This window comes from Lissotriton helveticus, chromosome 6 (assembly GCF_964261635.1).
Source record: "Lissotriton helveticus chromosome 6, aLisHel1.1, whole genome shotgun sequence".
Taxonomy (NCBI): domain Eukaryota; kingdom Metazoa; phylum Chordata; class Amphibia; order Caudata; family Salamandridae; genus Lissotriton; species Lissotriton helveticus.
In genome coordinates this window covers 1,356,991,727-1,357,016,871 of record NC_136067.1, presented here as the reverse complement: position 1 = coordinate 1,357,016,871, position 25,145 = coordinate 1,356,991,727, and the positions used below count along the sequence as shown (strand labels likewise).

Sequence of the window (25,145 nt, the reverse complement as noted above, 5' to 3'; positions counted from 1 at the left end):
CAGAGTATTCTCAGTGATATGTTCGGCTGATCTATTAGCTGTATATGAGTACCAGAGATGAGACTATAGTAGGAGTTATGTGGTGGCGAATAAAAGTTGTAACCCCTGGAGTAAGACTGTTGAAATCTCCATGTATCCTCACGGTTACATTTGGTGCAGAGTTTTATTTTTATTTTGTGGGCATGTGGTGGGTGACAGTTATAGGAAGACTGACGATCTAGGACCGTGTTGAGTAGTAGATTGAAATCTCCACCTACAATAATAAGGTCATAGAAAGGTAACTAACCAATTTTATCAGATATTTTATTCCAGAATGAGGCATCACCATTATTAGGGCCATATATATATTCACAACGTGTAAGAGCGAGTCCCCCTTCTGTTGGGTAGAGATGATCCATCTGCCATCCTCATTGAAAGAGCAAGATTCAAGTTTAATGTTGGATCGTTTGGAGATTACTGTAATAATACCTTTTTTGTGGACTGCAGTGGAACAGTGTACTTCAGAAATCAAGGTACTCTTAAGGCTATTGGCTTCTTCGTCAGTTACTCTTATTTTCTGAAGGAGAGTGATATCCTCCTTGGATTTAAAGAGGGAGTCTATAATTTTGAGTGGCTTTACTGGTTGGTTTAGTCCTTTGAAATTCAGGGAGACAATGTTAAGATTGTCTGTAAGGGTTAGGTCAGTCATATCTGTGGTTTGAGTAATGATGGCACAGGGCATTGTGTGATGAAATCTCGTAAATTTGGTTCAAATGGCAACTACCACCACTGGTTGAATTTTGGAAGTGCATGTAGCTCTTAGGAGTAAATAAATAAGCTGTAGAATATGAGGAAATACATAGATTCATGCAAAGGTAACAGGCGTATGTTTCTTTGGCACCACCAGTTAAGCTTGAAACGTTGAGCAAAGCGAAGTGATCGATAAGGCTTCCTGCTCTCGTACATACACGAGACTTAAACATGCCTAAAAAACAGAGATGGCAAAACAAAAAACCCATCCATTAGCCCCCTTGTCCAACTCCCTCACCCTCATCTCCAACAATATCGGCATAGAGGAAGCGATGAAGGAGAGCGTCCATCCTCCAGCACGGAGAAAAAAAAAAATGTACCTATAGTAACCGGCTTACCCCAAACTAGGCATAATTAAATGAGAGACAGTACTAAAGCATAACGAAGCATCACTCTCAATGTATGATAAAGAACAAGAAAACCATAGAACTTTTGACATCAGAAGCGCATCATCCCAATATGGTAGGAGAAGTAAGCGTTAGCCGCTAACAGTATCACATAGTGCGGAGGAGCAAGCATAAGCTACAATTCAAAATGATCTTAAACATGGCCCAAGCAATTCAGGGAAACCACAGCTTAATCATAACAGTGAGTAGTGAGTGAGATTTCTACAAAGTATAGTATTTTGTAATCACATCCAGGTGAAACAATTATGTAATATACAAACAGGCAAAGTTATGTGGCTAGACAAACAAGGTGTGTCCTAATACAGAGGTACAAGTGCAAGATCTGGTTCAAAAGGATATTAATCACTGTCACAGCAGTACAAGGAAACTTTATCTCAGTAATAGCAGTGAGAGTTACACATAGCCCAGAATCTGTGAACACAACCAGGTGAAATAATTATGAAATAATATCAGGTAAAGTTATGTTGCTAAACAAATACAGAACAGTAAATATGAAAGGTACTCCTCTAGGTTATGTACTGCATTGGCGTGACAAAGAATGTTCAAGGTCAGAAAGGCATCAAAGTCATTGTCACGGGGCCTCTGGTGACGTCGGTGGACGGGGCGAGGACTTTAACAGCTGTTCCTTTCCGCCCCGTCCTCAGGACTCCTACGGCCCCTTTAACACGGCCTGGACTTCTCCAGTGGAGGTGGAGCCGACAGTCCTGACGTCGCACTCGTCTGGCCAACCAGAAACGGAGGAGGCGGATAAGGAAGCCCGACTGGAACCAGCAAGCGCGAAAGCCGGAGGAAGAACGCAAGAGGAGACGCCGGAGTCGAGCAGCATTCGAGAGGAGAATCCAGGAGGAGAAGAAGACGGGCAGCCCAGCAGAACCAACACGCCAGGAGGCCACCGTCACCACAAGCCGCCCCGCCGCACTTCTGGAGAAGTGTGGCTGGACAAGGTACCGGGCCGGTTAAGGGGGCTGTTTTCCTCACAGGGTGGGACAGGGTAGGGGAGGCTTGAGAGAGGTCACAGTACCGAGTGTGTGTGTGTGTGTGTTGAACCATCGTCCCCGAGCACGCTCCCAGCAATTGTCTGTCGTGTCGCACGCAGACTAATAACCTGGTGTAGGACCCTGGTGACTCCTTCACTCCCCGTCCCCCCACCCCTCTTCCTTATTAGAACCCCAGAACCTAGCAGTAACCTCTGGGTTGTTTTTCTTTATTTCCGCATGGCCTTGCTGGAAGAATTCAAGCTGACCGACTGGGTGAAACACTGAAGGCAGGATATTGAAGCCAGGAAGGATCTCGGCTCCAGCCCCTGAGACCCAGATGTTTTCCTTTTGTTTGCTTTCGCGCTCCCTAACCGGAAACTGTTTATTTGAGGGGAATTCTCCCTCCAGAGACAAGAACTGCTTAATTTTGACTGGTGTTACTATACTGGAAATAAAAGTGCCCCTTCCTAATTTCGAAGACTGGTCCTACCTTTTGTCCGACCTTGAATCCCCCCTCCTGCATCGTTGGTACCCAGAGAACTAAGCCTTGCTGAGTGCCCTTGATACTCCCATACCCGACTGTTCCCTCTCACAGTCATCCAGTAGACCAGAGGCAATTCACAATTTCTTTTTGTTGGAAGCATTTTTTTTAAATTCCATTTCGTGGTAGGGGGAATCTCATCTAAATAGGTTGACAAGTCTTTGGGATCATTAAACGTGTGGAACTTGCCTTTCACCATGATTTTAAATCTTGCCGGAACTGGAAAAGAGAACCGAAGCGCCGTTTCTTTCAGTCTGTCTCAAAGCCAGTAATCCCTTCCTGGTTTCAAATGTTGTTTTGGAGTAGGCTTGCAAAATGTGAATCTTGCAGCCTTTCTAGTTGATGAGGTTGTTCTTGCGCATATATGACAGTATTGCTTCAGCGTGTTGGAATCGAAGTGGCTTGGAGACTATTGGTCTCATGGTGTTCCTGCTGGGTGGTTTGTCGGTAGGGACCCTATGGGCCCTCTCCAATTCGAAGTCCATGTCAAATTTCAAGCCAGTGATCTGAGGTAGCCAGATTTCGAGGAAAGAGATGCCTGAGGTTGGTAAGTCCTCTGAGCCCTTTGGCATACCAAACATTTTTAGGCTCCCTCTTCTTGTTCAGTCTTCAAGTTCGTCAATATCGTTTTTTCATCAATCTCGTAGTGGTCTGGAGAGTTCATAGATGTTCGGTTGTCGTGTCTTCCACAGTACTGTGTTTATAGGGTTGATGTCTGCCCTTTCGCTGCCAATTCTAATTGGATAAAATCCATATTTTGTTTGGTGAAATTAGACAAATCTGCTAGTTTTTTCAGAATCATGTCCATTGTGGTATTAATATCTGAAGTGTTCTTTATAGGGGAGTCGGGAGAGGGCATGTTAGCCTTTGAGCATTTAAAATGTAGTTTGGACTATTTTTCTGCCATATTGGATAGCTTGGTGAACAGACTTTTGCTGGCAATGTCGACAACTGATGTGGAATGAATTGGAATTAGTTGTGAGGACTTTATGTTGACAAAGTGTGCCTTTAATCAAGAGACAATCTCAAATTGAACTGCATCTGAATGAGAGAACTACCTTTATGAATTGTCTGGGAATGGATTGTCTAGATTAGTGTACTATAGGTCTCGTGTTGCCAGTACTGCAGATGCAGTTAGCTTCGCCGCTGTAAGGTAGATATTTACGCGCCTTAAGGTAACAGTAACACTGGAATGATGGCAGATCACATTAATTAGTTTCCACAGCTCAGAGACATCTAGGTCTCACAGAACTCACAGACATCAGAGGCGTACACTAAGGGGCAGCAGTAGCGACAGAGCAATGGATATTGTAAGATATGTGTGGAGGCGGGCTAAATCTAAATCATGAAAGTGTTGCAAGGCTTCCTGTTATGAGCACCAAGAATATACCATGCATTTCTTACGGGAGAGTTTCAGTGGCCAAAGGTGTGTGAGATAATCTTGGGTAAATACTTCAATGGAGAAATACGTGATGACGAGGAGCTTTGGAGAGAACTTCGATGCAGTTAAGCCACTCAGAAGTTGGTTCCGTGAGTATCACTTCAACAGAGGAGCCTCCCAACAGGCATTTTAGGGTAAGGTAAACTCGTCAGCAACTTGATTGTAGTAAAAAAATAAGATAATGGAAGCATATTAAGCGCTGGGCGAGCAGCCGTTATCGTGTAGTTAGTTAGTTTAAGATTGTTTGCCAGAGATGGGAAGCGGTCATTAATTAAATGGAAGACAAGCCGCGGGCCGCCCGTTTTCAAGCCTAGCTGCAGCCATTTTGTGTTTGCGGGACGCAGCTGATTGATAAGTTTAAAATAGACTACTCAAGGGGTCTAACCGCCTTCCAGGGTATCGAAAAAATATGCAGGGCCTCTTCCGATGTCGGTCGGTGCAGTTGTTTTGGCGAGAGCAGGGCTGCAGCGGACGAAATCAGCTCATTATGCTCTGCACTGCGAGGAGAGACAGAGTCAGGCACCCATGCACTCCCTCCTCGAAGCCACGCCCGACTTTTTTTGACCGTGGACGATGGCTGAAATCGTATGAACAGTTTTAAGCAAACAACCCAAAAAAATGTGCTAGCATTTTTGGTTACTAGGGCAAGAGAACTCAATTTAACAGGGCCTTCATTATTCTGACAAGCCCTCCAACAGAAAATTGCTCATTCTTTTTTAAAAGCAAATAGATGCTCAAATAAAAAAAGAAAGTAAAAAAAAAAAGTGTACTTTACGTATCCTTGCAAGCTGAAATAGATAGCAACTTAAATTTGAATATGTGATTTGTGCCCTTAAGTATCTGGAAATTAAAAAATATATATAGATTCTTGAACTGCTACAGGTCCAACCTACACTTCCCATACAAATCGAGGCTGATTACTTGTGTAGTACGAATATGCACTCAGTATGTCCTTGTGCATCAGGAGCACAAGGCACAATGTCAGGGAAGTGTCCCTCAAATGTTTGTTTGAGGTCTATGCAAACATTGGAAGCACATTGCACAAAACTGCATAGGTACCCAGGCAGTAATGAGATTACATCGGAGATATGTTGTAAATTCATTTCTGTGTGGTTGTCCTCTTGACGTTTTAAAAACAAAAAATGACTTCACTAACTAACTATGGAAGTTATCAAGATCAGGAGTTGCTCATACTATCAAATGCTCTCATGAAATAATTTAACTGAGTTTATAAATGCCACCTCGAATCTCACACGGGGGAAGCAAACTGGCACTGCGTGAATGCATGACAAGCTTACCTTTTCAAGACTAAATGTGTGTTCTTTGGCATCTTTTTCTTTGGTGTCCCCCTTGATCTAAAAGCAATGAAACATTTAATTAGATTATTTAATGTTCTAGAACGCGAAGAATGCATGTCGCTGTTAACATGATTGAAGACATTTTGCTAAAACACAGACGTTTTCAAATTACTCTTAAGATAGAGTCAATCTATTCTATTTATTGTATAACAATGCTAATGCACTCAAACTGTCAAAGTGACAAACAAAATAGGAATGAACTTGAGTCCTAAATTAAGGGCCAAGTAATAATACAACAATACTTTTTAACCTTCTTATAGTGGCTCCTACGCCAATAAAAAGAGGCAACTAGCACACAAATGCCCCAAAAATTAAAGCAAAATTTTAACTCACAGGAAACACTTTCGGCACAGAAAATAGGACACTGACAGTTTACAATGCACATAGTATACACCCCAGTTCAAAACATTTCTGTTTTACACTGCCTGCAGAGTTCAAGTTGGGGTGGACGCGTTTCCTCTGTATGGACGAGTGTTTATGATATTGTTCAAGTATTTTGAGGTACCTTTCCAGGTATGCCTTACAAACCTTATTCCACAATGAATAACATCCATGTTCTACTTTTCTGCCTAAAATCAATGAAACTATTTGGAAAAAAGAGATATCTTTGTCGAAGACAGAAACTGTGTTATTATGGTCCTATATAAGATTTTTATAATACATTTTGACTTTTAAATTATGAGAAAGTTTAGTTAAGTACTACCATTTTTATTTTACATCTAACCTTTAAAAGGACTTTGCTAGCATTTAATACTATTTTGTTCACTTTAAACTTTTGAACAACATAGGCAGGAAGCATGTCAGTGGATTTAGATTCTTAACAAATACAGGTTTTAAGATATTCTAAAGATTTGGTTTACTGATGAAATTTAAAAGGCATTTACAGTAAAGTTTTTTAACACGTGAAATAACACAGATGGATCCCAATTATTTGATAAAGTTACCACTTGTTACTGAAAGAACACCATTGCAATTATAAATGATGTCATAAGCAATGGCAGTCTTTATATTCTTTTTATACTTTTACATTTCCGAATGCAAGACATGCCTGTAAATTGGTTCATGGACATTCTATAGATTATTTTAGGATTGATAATAGCACTTACTATGGCACTCTGCTAGCTCTGATAACAAGCAAGCACTGGCAAAGCCAATAGTTCTGGCTTTAAGGGCCGCTGCATGTAAACAGGGACATAATACATTCTGTTTACATGTGTTGCATGCAGAAATGTGTCTATTACTTACTAATGATGGCATTACTCCTAGTCCTTCTCCCTCGCCTTCCTTCTTAACCAATTATCTCTTTTTAGTTATACAACTCCTGCAGAATGGTGCCCAGTTGGGTTTGTCTGAGGGTGCAGTGGGCAGCCTTTCAGGCATTTAGGGGTTCCTGACGCAGTTTGCAGGATGTCAGAGGTCTGATGCCTCGTTTTTTTAAGGGTATTTTGAACTTTTTTCCTCAGCCTGTTCATTCTTATCCTTGTTGGAACTTGCAGTTAGTGTTGGATGTGTTGACGGGCCCTTCATTTGAGGGGCTGGAGTTGAAGCTCTTGACTTTTAAGGCTTGTGTCTTGGTGGTCATCACGTCGGCTGAACTGTCTAGCTGACACAGAAACCTTTCTGAGAAGGTAGAGTCTTCATTATGGCAAATCTGCAGACTTGATCCAAAGATGGGCTTGCGGCGAATAGGGTGACAAATGATGCGTTCTCGGTGAAGCCATCGGCGGGAAAACATTTAAGCAGGAAAAGTGTGTCACATTGCGCACAAGAAACCATCAATATCGAAAGGATACTGCTTAGCGCTGGGGTCTGTGAACAATTCTACCTTGATACTTACACTATTTTCAGGGAGTCAGATTTCCTCTGTGGAGCAAGACTGAAGATAAAGAGGATTCAACATTGTCAAATGCCTGTCAACCTCTGGAACGTGAAATTGGGTTTTCGCTGCTGCAGAGGACCCACTGGGGAAGCACCCTTGGAGAATCTGCTGGTAAGTTAGTACCGGTCCCTCGACGGTACACCAGGCAAAAGGTTAGCAAAACATTTTTAAAGTTCCCGCTTTTTAGATTTCGCCTGGCGTTTACTGCGCAAGCAAAAACTTATGTTTGCAAGTATGGAGCTTTCTCCATTGGCTAGCTCCATAAATGGAGGCTAGCCATTGGAAGACAGATCTGTCCGTCATTGCCGGAGCAGATTTGTGGGCGTTCCCGCGATTTTTACTCATCCCACCCCTTTTTGTACGTCATGCGGCGGTGGGCTTTTTTTTTTTTTTTTTCGGTCATGTTTTTGTCTTTTTCGAAGTGTCTTTTGTTGGAGTGGGCTGCGAAATTTAAGTTGCCAGGAAGTACTTTGTATTTGCGATCAGGTAAGCAAATTTTCTTTTAACACCGTCTTGTAATTTTCTTTTAACCCCGTCTTATGTTTTCACCATGTTTGTTTTACGACTCGTAATTTTGTTTTAACCCCGTCTCATGTCCTCTCCATCTCCATGTTTGTTTTACGTCTTTCCGTCTCTTGTTGCTGTTGTCCCTGTTTTCCGTCAATGGAATGCATCTGGTGGCATGTTTATTGTTTAAGTCTTTGCGTGTGTTAAGCAGCGGGCGGGGTCCTTGCTTCCCCCCTAATGCACCGCTGAGTGTGCGGAGGAGCGAGGCAGGGTCCGGCTTTGTTTCCAGTGAACCCGGGCACTGCTCTGATAACAGGATTACTCATTGCTTTCTTTTCGGGTGTTGGGGGGGGTGAACGATGCAGTATTTTAAGTAGGGGCGTAGCGCCAGGAGTGGCCCCAACCTCCAAGAGGCCCGAGCTTCAGACCGAGACCCTGTTATGGCGACTTGGATGTAGCTTGTTCCCTTGTGCCTCCAATTACTTTTTTTGTATTGTAGCAATGGACGGGCTAATCTTTTTATTTTTATTATTTCTTAGGAATGGCAGCTCTCATCCTGTGGCTTAAATGCGAGCTTCTTTCCACAGCCAATGTTCTTTCCATAACTAACGTAATAATTACGTTTAACTGTATTTCTTAAACATAAGTATCAAAAAACGTTGTCGACATACAGCTTAAGCTTTAATAATTTTCTTTCATTATGCTCTAAATATTTCACATAGGCTCAGAGGCCATGCACAGATAATTTTACATGGTTTCATTTCATGCAGGTGGAGAGGGGACGCATCTGCTTCTGAAATATGCCAATTATAGACAATTGTACAGCTCCCCATGCAAACATCTTAACCAGGGTCATTGCATGAAACTCACTAATCGCACTTTGGAAGAAGCACGCACACACTGGGAGCCACCATGGCAACCGGCAGGACCACTAGGCAGGATGCTAACTGCTTCTCAGAAAATAAAGAATGCATCTTTTTATGGTGGCGAAGAGGGTGGAGGAAGAGTATTTTCTGTTGCAAAATAAGTTAATTCTGTGGTTAGATCAATCTGCCTATAGAGCACAATCATCTACATTTTCGGGCTGAAAAATAACTGATATGCCGTGAAAAAAAGTAATGCATAAATTGATTTCGCGTTTATTGCTGACATGATTGGCTAACTCCAGTGGCATCCTTGGCTGAAAAATGCGAAAGATAAATAAAAGTGTAGGTTTCAGTGATTTTTTTTTTTTAAAGTAACAACCGTTATAGATGGAAATGAAAATTGGGTTCTGTTTTGCCTGAGATGACTCTTGTGGAATACAAACCTACTACAGCCGTGGGCCGCTTCAGCAAGTATCAGTAACACTTTCTAAAAAGTTTGGCTTACAGATTGATCACTTGCAACAGCTCATACAAATGCATGAGCACGCTCAATGCAGCTTCAAGTTTAGTTGCCTGATTCAAGTTAGCAGGACATCAAAACACGAAAACGTGCATGGTCAATGCCTTCTGGCACTTTAAAAACATCTGCTTCCAAGGCTGTGGAATGAAAAAAACAATTATTCATGCAACTCCGCACTTCTAGCCGCACCTTGCCTGCCACCACGTGCGTACATGCTTTTTCACTGTAACTTAAGTCTGGTATGGGTGTGATTGAAAACTGACTCCTTGCAACACCCTTCCGACAAGAGCAATGTTATGATGAAGGCCAGATTTAATTACATTTTATCAGGCTTGAAGTAGCCGTAATTGCACACTGTTAGGTTTCCACGTCCAGTGCTACCCTGTTTTCCCCTCCTGTGTGGGAAAGGGCACGTTGTAGGTAATGACTTTGATAACTTTTCCTTTAAATCTGAATCTTTTTGGGAGAAAGAGCTGTTGATATTTCATGTCCTAAATTTCAACCTTTTAACTGGCATGACTGGCTTTGCCTAGGTTTGTAGTAGTGTCTGCCAATACAGTTGCAGCGGAGTACATACCTGAAGACACAAATCAGCTAATTTGATGTGTGTACCATTAATGGTACACCTAACCCCAAATGCCTTGGAAGCTCTATCCGTTATAGTGTTAGGAAAGTGACACACTGCATTAGAGAGCAAGCGTTTGATTTCTGGAGCAGATCCACTCTCTTTATGCTGTGGTTCTAGGCCAATAAGGATCAAACTCATAGAACTATACTTTTTTTTTTCTTTGATGGATAATTACAGCCAGGCAACTCAAAGTTCTGACGCTAGTAACTGAAATGGCCAGTCTGGTTGTATGTTGCTTGCCTGTTCCGTTGGACCTTGAATTTGCGGAAATAGCTTTATGCATTGAAGAGGACGCACACTTTGAGTTTACCTGCTCTGCACCGTCTTCAGCACTGAAGCTTTGATGTGCAATGTGTCGCGTGAACAAGTAGGCCCAAGGGATGTGTTGCCTGTCACTTCCGCTTCCTCAGTGGCCCACTTCAGCAGAGGAAGAGGATTTTCTAGAAGATCACGGTGCTGCGATAATATGTGTTGACACACATGCAGCTGCTGGTCAGTGTGAGCAGGTTCAGTTGTTGTAACATGCACAGCAGCTTTTCAAAGGGAAAGCAAAGGAAGATGAGTCCTAAAAAAGCTAAGTCCAGGCACTTGATTACTACATTTATATTACATAAAAACACACACTGCTTTGCCCATATCGCTCCATGTTAACAATTTATTTTGTTTTTATGCCAAAGCAGAAGTAGGGTCTGGTCTGGTCTCAGTGAAAATATGCGTGGGCTGCTTAGTGAAGCTAGGCCTGGGCCGCTCAGTGAAGCTAGGCCTGGGTCGCTCAGTGAAGCTAGGCCTGGGCTGCTCAGTGAAGCTAGACCTGGGCCGCTCAGTGAAGCTAGACCTGGGCCGCTCAGTGAAATTAGGCCTGGACCGCTCAGTGAAATTAGGCCTGGACCGCTCAGTGAAATTTGGCCTAGGCCGCTCAGTGGAGCTAGGCCTGGGTCAGTCAGTGAACTTAGGCCTGGGCCCCTTAAACTCTCAGCTGCGCGGGCATTGAACCTATGCATTGAAGCCCAACTCCCACTCCCTTCATTTCTGTGAATAACAAGAGTAATTTGCTCCGAAAAAAAGAGTAAAAATGGCACAATTCTACACAAGGATGGTTTAAGACGCATATGTTTAAGAAGGTATTACACATTGCAACACAATAAACCCTCCCCTATCAGTAATGAAACTATTTCAAAATAGTCCCTGAAAACTGATGATATGTCAGATTCCAGTTCCCTTCAGGACCCGGTCAGGGAATAACTTCTATTAATTGATACCTGGAAACGTTGGAGGCTGTTTATTAAATCTCTTTTCTGCCACCTGGCTGTGCTTGCTTCCCTGCCCCCTCGCTGTGCTTGCTTCCCTGCCCCCTCGCTGTGCTTGCTTCCCTGCCAGCTCGCTGTGCTTGCTTCCCTGCCCGCTCGCTGTGCTTGCTTCCCTGCCCCCTCGCTGTGCTTGCTCTCCTGAGTGTGTGTGTGGCTTTGGGTGGGTGTGTGTGGCTTTGGGTGGGTGTGTGGGGCTCTGGGTGGGTGTGTGTGGGTGTGTGTGGCTCTGGGTGGGTGTGTGTGGCTCTGGGTGGGTGGGTGTGGCTCTGGGTGGGTGGGTGTGGCTCTGGGTGGGTGGGTGTGGCTCTGGGTGGGTGTGTGTGGCTCTGGGTGTGTGTGTGGCTCTGGGTGTGTGTGTGTGTGTGGCTTTGGGTTTGTGTGTGGCTCTGTGTATGGCTCTCTCCGTGTGTGTGGGTCTGTGTGTGTGTGTGGGTCTGTGTGTGTGTGTGTGGCTCTGTGTGTGTGTGGCTCTGTGTGTGTGTGTGTGGCTCTGTGTGTGTGTGTGTGGCTCTGTGTGTGTGTGTGGCTCTGTGTGTGTGTGTGGCTGTGTGTGTGTGTGGGGCTGTGTGTGTGTGTGGGGCTGTGTGTGTGTGTGGGGCTGTGTGTGTGTGTGGGGCTCTGTGTGTGTGTGGGGCTCTGTGTGTGTGTGGGGCTCTGTGTGTGTGTGGGGCTCTGTGTGTGTGGGGCTCTGTGTGTGTGGGGCTCTGTGTGTGTGGGGCTGTGTGTGTGTGTGGGGCTCTGTGTGTGTGTGGGGCTCTGTGTGTGTGTGGGGCTCTGTTTGTGTGTGGGGCTCTGTTTGTGTGTGGGGCTCTTTTTGTGTGTGGGGCTCTGTTTGTGTGTGTGGGTCTGTGTGTGTGTGTGGGTCTGTGTGTGTGTGGGGCTCTGTGTGTGTGTGGGGCTCTGTTTGTGTGTGTGGGTCTGTGTGTGTGGGGCTCTGTTTGTGTGTGTGGGTCTGTGTGTGTGTGTGTGTGTGTGTGTGGGTCTGTGTGTTTTTGTGTGGCATTTGCCAGAGATTAAACTATTGGCATTGTAAATGACAATGCCATTTATGTATCTGTTTTCAAAACCAACACATAAATACAAATTTTGTCATTTACAATGCCAATAGCTCAAACTTTTCAAAAGGCGAAACCATTGCATTGTAAATGCTTGTTAGTTTTGGGAGGAGGAGTACACTCCAACACCAGCCAGGGGTTCCAGGACCTCAGAAACAGAACTTGGGGGTCAGGGCTGGTTCAGTTAAGGTCTATTTGAAACTTGCCTTCTATGGGCCTCTTGCAGCTTTTGTGTCTCTCTAGCTAAATAGGAGGTCCGCGAACTGACGACTTGAGTTCAGGTCTTTGACCTGGGTACCAGTGTGAGCAGGTGGAGCTCTTAAAGTGATCCTCGCAGGTCTCAACAGAGGGTGCTGTCCTTCTTCGGTCTTCCACTGGTCAAGTAGTGATCAGAAGAGGGTGCTCAGGGATACCACATTTATGCCCGATACTAGCCTGTGGCTGGAGGTGACTACTTTCCCTACCAATAGGGAAAAGGTTCCATGGGGGTAACTCTACACACGTTCGCAGTAGTTCCTGTGTGTCCAACTGCAAACAACCCCACAGTGCCCCTCTCTACCTAAAACCAAAATGGATGAACTTTTCTTGACTTGTGCAGAGCTTCTGTGTTTACCATAGAGGTGTAGACAGGGAAACAAGAAACTTCTCCTCTGCTGTCACTCAAAACCAGCTCTGGGTATAGTTCCTCTCCCACTGGGTCTGGTGTCTGACAGCCTAGGTGGGCAAAGGAAGGGGTGGGCAAAGGAAAGGGGTGGGCCTAGGTTTTAGATACATCTGTCTGCGACAGGGTAGGCCTATTTGAAGATAATTAGGTTGCTGGGCATTTCCAGCCTGTGAGAGGAACAACCCCCCCCCCCCCCTTCCCCACCCAAAGCCCTTGCCTCAGGTCCGTAGATGAGTTCACATCTCATCAAGGAGCTATTCACCTCCTGAAGGTCAGTTGGAAGCTGATGTAAATGGGATTCTATAGCCTTTAGGCAAGCAAAATGTTAATTTTTAAAAGCACCTTTGGTGAAATATTTAGTACAAATCTGAATACCAAAACACTGGGTGTGCAATAAATATTTTTAAAAGTCTAAGAATAAACGTTTAAGCAAGTCCCTAGGGAAAGGGAACTTTATTCAGTTTTAATATTAATTCCCAATGCTTTCCTATGGAACAGCAAACCTTGATAGATTGAAACTAGCTTTTGGGGCATTGACACTTTAGGGATAGGTTTTACATTAACATTTTAACTGACAGTCTGTAAAAAAATCCATCCAGGATTCCTTAATGAGCATTAAAGCCTATCTAGGGGTGGCTTATTAATGTTTAAAAGGAGAGTTTAGGCGGTCAAAAGGGGATAATGTTGCAGGTTTTATTTGCATTATAAACCTGCACAGCCAGGTTACTGGTCGCAGGTCTGCAGGTGTGTTTTAAACTATCACGTTAATGGTGGCACAATATGTGCTGCAGTCCACTAGTGACCTTTAACTTACAGGCCCTAGATACACCTTGTACAATGCACTAGGAATGTACTGTGAGAGGTTAGCCTGGCATATGATGTCCACTATTCTAGTGGGCACCTTGCACCAGTCTAAACGACCCTTATTGATGGTGGTGGTCAACCTTATAGACAAGCTATCCTAGTGGTAGCATGGACCAGCAGTCATAGGCTAAGACTTCAGAGAGCATGTGAAGCAAGCGGTTTTACCAATTATAATCCCTTGAATACCAAATGAAAGGACAGCACACAAGGTATATATCAAATATATATGTTTTATTTCTAACACAACCCCTCTGCACTCTTTATGAGGTCAGAGATCGAAGTACATCACAAGTTACTCAATTAGCATACAATAAGTTGAACAAATACAGTTTTGCCCTAGGGGCCTCACAAACCATATACTAAGTAAGTGGTATAAGGACCACTTCAGAAATAGTGAATAGGCGTAGGGCCTAGGGAATCGCTGGGGCTACACTAGACAACCAAAGGTTAGGAAGTAGGAGACCCACGGGAGACGCGTGCAGTGTCTAAACACAGTCGCGAGTTACCATTGACTTATAATGGAGAACGAAGTTACAAAGTTACTGATTATGGACACTTCCGGGTGGACTACGGTGAAACCCTTTTTAACTAGGACACTTGAAAAATCAATACCCACGGGAGCACCGGAGTACTCGAGTTACCTCACCCAGGGAAGCCGAGTGCAGAGGCGTCTTTTAATGTCAGGTTTCGTCGCTGCTTTCAATGGAGATCTGCAAAAGAAGTGCTGCAGGCGGCCAGTGGAAGAGTGGCCGGGTGGATCCAAGAGTGGATCGAAGAAGTAAAGAACCTGAAAGGAGAGGGGACAGAGTCTGGGTAACTAGCCAGTGACCAGGAAGGAACTAGGAAGGAACCAGGCGATGTCGCGATGATCTCAGGTGAGGAGGTGAAGCTTGTCTCTGCAGCCACGAGGACCAGGAGGCGTCGACGATGACCAGGAGCTGGATTCGAGCTGTCCCACGAAGGATCTAGTTGACTGCGGTGTCGGTATCCGGATTGGACCCAACAAGCCTTGGCAAACGCAATCCACGCAGGAAGTGAAGATTGGCTTCAGTTCAGACCAGCAAGGTCTGGGGAGCTTCTCCTTTTCAGGGAAGCTGGAGCAACCAGGAAAGCGGTGTAGTTTCGAAAGAAAGTCTTCGGAGGGCTAGCCAGCGGGCTAGCAACCGAGAAGACGCAGCGAGCTGAAATGCAAGAGCAGGCCCCACGCGGTACTCGTGGAGTGTGGAGGGCTGATCTTCGGTGAAATGGCGCTCGGGTCTGGGGCTTCTCATACCCCAATGCACAACTGCGAGGGTACCTCGGCAGTCGAGCAGTTTGCAAAATGCAGGATGTCCAAGGTGTCCGGTTCCACGTCTCTCGTGTCCGCCACGGGTCTCAGTTTTGCTGTGGATGTGGATGTGGATGTGGATCGGAGTCGGAGAAGTCTGGAAGTCCAGTTCCAGAGTCGCTGAGTCTTCGGGTTCCGGCAAAGCAAACCAGCAAGGTACTGGTGGTGCCTGTTTGCACAGGGTGGTCACTCCTTGACCATAAGGGAGATGTCTTCAGTCTTCTATGAGTTTGAGTTTAAATTATTTCTAAAGCGCGCGTACACCTGGCGGTTTCATGGCGCTGTATCTACTGAAGCCTCTGGGGACGGGAGGGCATGGGAAGGATTATTGTGGGAAAGCTTGTGAAAATAGAAAGGTTTTTAGTGCCTTTCTGAAATAAGAGTATTGAGTTGAGGACCTGAGGTGATCCGGGAGGGAATTCCAAAAAGTAGGGGCAAGGGTGGAAAATTTTGAGCCTCCCGATTTTTTACGCCGATAACGGGGAACTGTCAGCAGGTGGTGAGAAGATGAGCGCAGTTCCCTAGCGGGGGCATAGGCTATGATCTCAGAGCAGATAAACGCAGGGGCGGGACCTTGCTGAGCCTGAAAAGTGATGCAACCCATCTTGAACTGGGAGCGTTCACGGATGGGAAGCCAGTGCAAGGATTTTAGAAGTGGAGTGACGTGATGAGATTTGGCCAAATTATAGACTAGACGAGCGGCCTGGTTCTGAACCAGCTGCAGTCGTCGTACGTTGTAAGCGGGCATGCCACAATATAGGGCATTGCCGTAGTCCAATTGAGAGATGACCATAGCTAGTACAATAGGTTTTAGGGCGGTGAAGGAGAAGAAGCGAGAGACCTTGCGGATAGTACGGAGAGAGAAAAAGGAAGAGGACACCACTGAGCTCACCTGGGAGTGCAAAGTGAGTTGATCATTAAGCTTAATTCCGAGCATTTTAACGGAGGAGGAGGGGAGTGGAGGGGGACCGAGGGAGGGGGGCCAAAAGAGGGGGGACCAGGGACTGGAAGAACCACCTGTCAAAACCAGTTCAGTTTTATCTGGATTTAATTTCAGGTGGTTGTAGTTCATCCAGTCCCGGATAAAAATCATAATGGATTGGAAATTAAACTTAGGGTCAGGGGTTTGAGACAGGGAAAATATATTCTATTCGGTATAGAACGTCGAAGGTCCAAGAGTTCTGTTTCAAAGTAAGTTTCAGTCCAGGATAATCTAATGTCTCTAGACTCAGCTCCTAACTATATACTGATTTGAGGGGCTGGATTACCTGCTAGGTCCCTCCTATGGGTGGGACCAGGGAAGGGGGTGGTTACACCCCTTTCCCTTTGTCCAGTTTCACGCCAGAGCGGGGCTGGAGTGCCCCAGCAACTGGTTTGAACCGGGATTTGCATGGAGCACCTTGTGTGCCCCACGCAGTGTCTGGAAAAGCATATTTCCATTCAACCCACCCGGCCCCAATACACTACAGGCTGTCTGGGGAGGTGCTAGCACCTTCCTCGACAGGAAACCTATTGTCCAGGCCTCCCTTGCTGGAGTTTCCTCCAGCTGCAGGAGGTCAGACTTGTGTCTGTGGCAGCAGCATCCATTTTGTGATGCTGAGGCTCTGTTTAACTTTAACCGGGTAAAGCAGTAACATGCATGTCTTTTCCCTCTGAAAGGGAGGAATGCTACCCCTGCAGCCAGAATTGGCGAGAGGGTAGTATTCCAAAGTGTTTGACACCTTACACGACATGTTTTGATAAAGTCAAACCAAAGTTAGCATTAACCGCGAGGAGTATAATGCACTTAAGAGAATATGGTATGGCTATATCATAGAACAGCTATAAGGACATGGTTCCGAAAGTTACAGAGGGGCTCAGCTCATGCTAGGGCACCCTCTCACATAAAACCAAGCACTCTGCCTCCAGGATTGTTCAGGCCTGCCATAGGACTGACTTATAGGTTACTATGTGTCTATATAGAAGGTAGATATAGGTATACTATATCTAAGTAAGGGGTGATTACACCACCTTACCCAAGCGGAGTGATCAGCCTGTGGTGTCAGTTTGGATGGCCAGCCAGGGGATGCTGCAGCCCCTGGTATGCCTTGGATGCACCTATGCCCTGGGTACCTATGGTACACTGCACAGGGGCTCACAGAGGTGACCCAATACCCAATCAGTTATATATCTAAAGTACATGGAGTCCGTTTTATAGAGAGAGCAGATAGTTGGCCAGGGATCCTGCTATTCAGGGCCCTAGGCTAAGTCAAAAACCAGCTAAACACTGGGCGAAAAGTTGGGGTACATCAACAACCTCCATTAAAAAGAGGGTCCAAGGGCAAATTTAACGACCCAAACTAGATATATGCCCCAACTTATCTAGGGGTCAAAGAAGCAGAAAAACTCACTGTGAGAACAAGACTTCAACATGGAAAAACAATAAGTTTAAGGTAGAGACCCAAGTGTGCTCCCAAGTGTGACACCAGTGTGTGAGCTAAAGCTCGAGGGCATGGGTGAATTTTCCCATCAGTAGCCACTCTGTACCGCCCTTATTGACATCATTTGGGTTCTCCTTGCCCAGGTGGAAAAGGGAAAAAGGAAGACAGCCTATTGATGTTATTTAAGGCTGTGCCAAAAACCTTTGGCGTAATGTGATGTCGGTACACAGTTTCGTTATTTTAAATATAAGTGGCGACTGGAAAAAGCAGTGTGAAAAAAAATGTGAGTGAAAAAACAATTAAAATTGGATAATACTGAGTAAGTGTGAAACTTTATTTTTCTTTCTCAGTCTTCCAAATCTAAAAGGCAAAGTGCAAAATCAGATTTAACAAAATATCTGTGAGCAATGATGGTCGACATGTTTCAGCATTATAGTGGTATAGTACCAATGCTTTCTTCAGGACCCAATGTTAACTACTGCTTATATAAAGTGAAATTAAAATGTCACCTGCAAAATCCAGGTCAGAATTAATCCACCACCGACCATTAGCTGTGGTGATGGCGCTTCACCCCACCTGGCTGCAGCTCAGGTATAGAGGAGCACCGCTCTATCCGTCGGTGTCTCCAGACTTGCTTCTGTGCTGTCTGGGGAGGCCCAGACAGCACAGAAGCAAGTCTGGAGACACCGACGGATAGAGCGGTGCTCCTCTATACCTGAGCTGCAGCCAGGTGGGGTGAAGCGCCATCACCACAGCTAATGGTCGGTGGTGGATTAATTCTGACCTGGATTTTGCAGGTGACATTTTAATTTCACTTTATATAAGCAGTAGTTAACATTGGGTCCTGAAGAAAGCATTGGTACTATACCACTATAATGCTGAAACATGTCGACCATCATTGCTCACAGATATTTTGTTAAATCTGATTTTGCACTTTGCCTTTTAGATTTGGAAGACTGAGAAAGAAAAATAAAGTTTCACACTTACTCAGTATTATCCAATTTTAATTGTTTTTTCACTCACATTTTTTTTCACACTGCTTTTTCCAGTCGCCACTTATATTTAAAATAACGAAACTGAGTACCGACATCACATTACGCCAAAGGTTTTTGGAACAGCCTTAAATAACATCAATAGGCTGTCTTCCTTTTTCCCTTTTCCACCTGGGCAAGGAGAACCCAAATGATGTCAATAAGGGCGGTACAGAGTGGCTACTGATGGGAATATTCACCCATGCCATCGAGCTTTAGCTCACACACTGGTGTCACACTTGGGAGCACACTTGGGTCTCTACCTTAAACTTATTGTTTTTCCATGTTGAAGTCTTGTTCTCACAGTGAGTTTTTCTGCTTCTTTGACCCCTAGATAGAAAAGTTGGGGTAACCATATAGTCAGATATCCACCTTTCTACATGTACTAGTAAGTTAAATATGCCAATCAGTAAGAAAGCCAATATTGATCAAGTTTTAGAGATCAGAGCACAAGCACGGGGGCCTGGTCAACAGAGTCGCAGGGCACAAAGTCAAAAAAACAAAAATAATATCTAGCAAAAAGAGGGTGTGACCACGACCACGCTAAAAGGGACATTGTCTTAAACAAGGGGCATGGTCTTACACCTCTGTTCTCCAGAACCATGAGATCGCTGCTAGATGGACTCATATTGATGAGTATTTTAAACTATCCTTTGCTAGAACCAGTTTATAAGGAAGTCATTGATGGTATGCTATCGTAATTGGATGGAAATCTTTGATCTTGCACCAGATACAAAAATGTTTCCATTTGGCACTGCATGTTTTTGTGGAGACTGATCCTGCACCAGTAGGACTCTACTTTCTGCTGTGACATCCAGATGACGATTTTCAAAATCATCTTGCGCAAAAGAAACTCTTTAACTACACAGATAAGGAGAGATTAGTTACATTTGCAATGACGAATATAAAAAGTGGCCACGCAATAACAACACAATTCCTTTCTGAACCTGAAAAGAAGAGGAACACTGGTGTGATCGAAGAGTGAAAAGAGTGAGAAGTTAAAACATAGAAGCTACATACCCCATATAAACGAAGATTAAAATTAAAATCAACTTTCATTTTCTCCCGTTAGAACCCAGAAATTAAAAGGAAAATGTTCACGTTGACCTGAAGATTACACAATAGAAGTCAGGAATAATTAAAAGAATCAGAAAAATGTTTTCTTTACATTGGCGCTAAAGAGACAGGAGAAGGTTTGGTAACCAAACAAGCATTGGCAAAGCCAATCGATCTCGCCTCTGCAAGAGCTATTGGTTGAGTTTATTTTAGCTGTGTTATACAGCACTGTGGTTGTACAGTATGTTTAAAGTTTTATTCTAAATTTCTATGAAACAGTAATTATTCTTGTTATTTATTAATATGTGAGGGATGGTATGAGCTCTGAATTAAAATATGAATTTAAAGGAAAGTAGCACCATAAAAAACGGTTCTCTCAAATAAGTATTATGATATAGTAGACACTGCATTTTTTTTATGGGGTGCTTAATCTAAAGAATGGGCGAGGTAGATAATAAGCAAGGTGGATAATCGGTAGTGTGATAGTAAATACGCATCGTGGACTATTTACCTTTAATTTATTAAATAATTCAATGGAAATGATTGCGCTTATGGTGCAAATTAATTAACGTGCACATGTAAAAAAAGATTAATGAACTTTCCCCTGTAACATTGCATGTAAAGAGAGGTGGGAAGGCACATTTTCGTATCTCATAGGAAACTGAATGGACAGAGCGTGCGCATAACAGGCAAACAGTTACCCAAATTTGATTTCTTGTGCTTGAGCTGAGAATGAATGCTATTTGTTTCTAAAAGTACAGCAAGCGTGTGTCCTTGAGGCTCGTTTGTTGGCACAGTGAAGTTTAAACTAAAACTTAGGTTGTGGTGAGGTGTAGTTAGAAATATTGTTTAAAGCTGTCCAACATAACAAATAAAAGGCAGCATTGTCCGAGGTGGAATAACGGTAAATGTAAAGCCACATGTAAATGTTGTCCTCTTGGTCGCTTTTTGGACACCCATGAGCAAGAATATATGAAGGGTAACATTTTCCCGGTACCTTGCCCACATTCTGTGCTTTTGCAGTCACAACTATTGTTTAAAGCTCTCTAACAAAACAACTGGAAGGCAGCATTGATTCAGATGGAATAAAAATATATAAACAAGCCCTTACATGCAAGGTCCCTTTCATTTGAGATATTTGCTTCCCATACTGCTTTTACTTGTAATGTTAAGGGGGGGGGGGGGGCTAGATTAATCTTTTAGTTTTACATGCCCACATTAACTAATGTGAAACACAATCACAAGAAGTTGTACTACTGCTGTGACTTGAACGAAAACAAAGCACATATCAATGTAGGTCTTCTTATCTGTAGATCAGTGACCTTTGAAGCTGGCGAACACATCAAAGTCCAGCATCAGTGTTGAAAGCATATATATATTTTATACTTTTTTATTAACAGACAACAGACAACAGCCATCAGCTTATCGATTACATTACAGAGGAAGTAATAGATCAGGCAACATGGAGACAATAGGTAAAACCAATCATTACAAAATATTACTTGGAAAGTCTAGGGTGAAGAGGGGTCATCACTGCCGATGGCGAGGGGCGGTTGACATATGTCCCCACTATAGGAATTCCATAAGTCCCATATACGGGCCCACTTCTTAGGGCAACCTCGGCCACATATACTGTATTTTCTCTGAACATTGACCAATCCAGATCTTTCTCCCAGTCTCCCACCGAAGGAGGATGTGACCCTCCCCACCGCTGGCCAATGTTTCTCTTAGCGAGCATAAGCCCCAAAGTGACCCATTGTGTCATGTAATCATTTAGATCTGTCGGCTCCCAAATATTCAAAAAGCATCTACGAGCTTCAAAGCCGAGTTGCGTGGACAAGACTGTGTTAATGATATCATGTACTTTGCGCCAATAGGGTTGAGTACTGCCGCATTTCCAAATTATGTGCAAAAAGGTACCCACCTGGCCACATCCTGGTCTACAATCCCCCCCCGTCCATTCTCCCCATCCGTACCAACTGGGGTCCTGTCACTTAAACCCCAGGAAGGACTTTAAATTGAACTAATCTGAGGCGCGCTGGTAATGCCACAACTCTAGGCGAGGAAACGGCCTCCTGCCATTCCTCGTCATCCATCTCGATTCTATCTCTGGACCATCTCTCCCGAAGTGATTGAAGAGGGTCTGGCATATTATTTATCAACTTTTTATATATCAGTGAAATAGTGTTATCAGGGACGTGGCCATCTAATACTCTATCCCCCAATGGGGGAAAGCATATTTTCTTATCTCAAAAGAAACAGAATGGGACAGAGTGTGTGTACAACAGGCAAGAAGTTACCTGAATGACATAATGTGTGCTTGAGCCAAGAATAAACAACACCCACATGCAAGATCCCCTCGCAGTCACATATTAAACAGGCAAATGAAAATGGTTTAAAAAGAAACACAATAAGAATGTGGCAAAGATGCAGTTGAAGACAGTGCTAAAAGCTAAATAAACAAGCAGACACAGAACGGGAGGAAGCAGATGACAGAGCCAGATTCGAAAGATGCACCTGTACAGTGGATCAACAACAACAAGCATTGGCATAGCCAATAGGTCTCGCCTTTGGAACCTTATAAGTATTTAGCCATGCAACAGTTGATTTTATTGCACCAAGAATATTGTGCTGCATAACTAAATACTTATAAGGTCCCAAAAGCGAGAACTATTGGCTATGCCAATACTTGTTAGTTTTGGGAATCTAGTCACTCTAGTTTATTCCATCGGGCATTTGTTTTCCTGGTGGGCCAGAGCGACTGGGGTCTCGTTCTGAAAGCAGGGGGCTGCTCCTCGGGCTCTTTATCTAGCAATCCAAGGTAAAGCGGAGGAGAGAGGGGGGGGAAGGAGAGAGAGGAAAAGTGAAAGAGAGAGAAAAAGAGAAAGAAAGAGAGTGAGAGATAGGCAGAGAGAGAGGGAAGGAGAGAGAAAGAGGGAGAGCGGATGAGAGAGAGAAAGAGGGAGAGAGGAGGAGAGAGAGAGGGGTGGGTGAAAAGAGGAGGCGAAAGAAAAAGAGAAACAGAGAAAAAGAGAGAAAGAAAGAGAGAGAACGAGAGAGAAAGAGAGAGAGAGAGAGAGAGAACGAGAGAGAGAGAACGAGAGAGAGAGAGAGAGAACGAGAGAGAGAGAGAGAGAACGAGAGAGAGAGAGAGAGAACGAGAGAGAGAGAGAACGAGAGAGAGAGAACGAGAGAGAGAGAGAGAAAGAGAGAGAGAGAGAGAGAGAGAGATTTGAACGTATTTGCCAGGGATGCTTTGATTCCTAGTCCATCCCTGTGCAGCTGCAGTGGCACTGTGGCCCCACGAAGAGAGGGCCCTCTGCACTAAATTACGGAAGTATTTTACTGCTGAAAAGGACCACAATACTTACATTCAGATAAACGAGGATATGGCGCTGCTACGTCACTGCAATTTACCCAGCGTCGCGAGCAAAGAAGAAGTAACTTGTGCTAGAATATTTATATCTGCATCATTTAATGACGCCGTTTATCTAGCAAATGCTTCGGTTCCCAGAGAGCCGTTTTAGTGCCCTATTAAGACGGGTCTGCGGCAACAAGGACGAGAGCGTCTGGCTGAGCCGAGACTGCCGCTAGGCTGCAGAGACGGTGACAGGATTCATGCGCCCGGGAACAAGACACAGGTCTGGGAATCAATCTGTGAGCGCTGTGCGGTTTCCAGACAGACTCTTGTGAATGGAGAAATACGATAATCTCAGTCCCCGTCTGGGCAAGTCTTTAGCAGTGACGCAGCAAGGACACAAACCATGGGCCCAACGCGAGACACGGCGGGGGAGGGGCGGAGGACAGATGGCGCCTGATATGGCGCCTGATCGGGCGCTGAAAGCTGGCGGGTGCACGCGCGCGTAAACGCAAGCACTAGGCCAGCAAAAGCGCGGGGTAGCACTTTTAAAAGCCCACTACTAAATGTCTCGCAGAGCAGCGCCTGCGCTGGCTCAAGCGAGACCTAAAAATGCTCCCAAAGTGCGAGTAGTGGAAGGACACAAGTACTTGGGCCATGCTCTAGGGGGGAGTCACAAGCAAGAAGAGGAAAGTGCCAATCGCTAAGCAAACCAGCAGGAAGCAAGCAATTAAGAGTGGCTTTGAAGCCCACCAACAGTAAGTAATGGGAGGCCTCCAAGCCCACTAACATTAAACAAAATGTCTTGTAGTGAAGCGCATGCACTGTCTACTCTAGACTTTAAATGGTCAGCACAACACAAACGAGACTGGAAGTCTTTTGAATAAATAAATGATAACTACACTTTTTCTTACTTTACTAATTTATATATCCATGGCTAATCATTAAATTATGACAAACCAAATAATTTTTATCATCGCTTAGCAAGAGGAAACTATCTTATAAATAAACCACAACAGACTGAAGGTGAGCATAATGGTTAGAAAAGTAAGCAATATACATGCTAAACTAATTGGGACAATATTAATGAGTTTTGTTCCATTCCAGCTAATGCACAAAATAATCAATAATAAAATAGTAATAAAATCATGAAATTAAAATGAAATTGCCACAAAAAAATAATGTATTCTAGAGGTTGATAGGAAGGTGCATTTATGAGTCATGCCTTATATGAGGAGACATCAGAAGTTAAATAAAAGTTCCCATATAAATGACAGCTGAGAGAGTTAGGGTCTGATTAAGACTTTGCAACGGTGACCGATATCCTGTCTGCCGAAATGTCAATCCAATTGTATCCTGCGTCATTCACATTTTGGCGGACGGGATAACCGCCACCGTTATGATGGAGTAGCCAGTCCATCAAGTTCGTATTCAGGCTCTTATTAACTTGAATGGAAAGTTCATAAAATAAGTTTGAGTGAATTAAGCAATAACAATAAGGTTGAATGAATTATAGCTCCTTAAAATTCCAACAACAAATCTGATTAAATTGTATGCCTAGGCTTTATTTACTTGATGTTTTTTGTATCCCTCAATTAGAATATAAAAAACACAATTATGACAGGAAAAACGGTGGGTGATTATTGAGACTGAAGAAGAATATTAGGTCATTTTTTTGTATTAGATTCAAAGTACCTATGGATACACTATTCAATTATTTTGTAGCGTAAAGTAGGGAAAATAACGTATGTGTCTATGTGAATAAATAACACCTAAGGAACCTTTCTAGAAGGCATGAAGAAATGCAATTACTCACTAATTAATTACGTTCAAAACACACCCTACACATATTACATTAATCACAGAAACATAGCCAAGCAAACCATTCAATCATTCTCTATACTGAAAAAAGAGGGTTTGAAAAAGTATTGTATTTCTTTCACTGTGATGTCCATTTCACTTTTGTAGATGTATTTCTCTCTACAGTCTTCTCTTATAGCCTTCAATTATAATTATATGCAATTGACACAAATATGTTTGTTATAGATACACAACATATAATGATGTGATACACATATAGGCGAAAAACATACTATCCTGACTAAGGCTTTAACCACATGAGCGCTAGCGAAATTCCCCTCCTGTGCTCA

General features: G+C 43.9%; 1 protein-coding gene across 1 annotated transcript in view; it reads right to left on the bottom strand.

Moving 5' to 3' along the window:
- The window catches only part of FSAF1 (40S small subunit processome assembly factor 1), a 201,014-nt gene that overhangs the window by 116,534 nt on the left and 59,335 nt on the right, over positions 1-25,145 (bottom strand). The window contains exon 3 of the mRNA XM_078649087.1: positions 5,454-5,510. Within this exon, the coding sequence (XP_078505213.1) occupies positions 5,454-5,510 (57 nt within the window). The remainder of the gene's footprint in view (positions 1-5,453; positions 5,511-25,145) is intronic.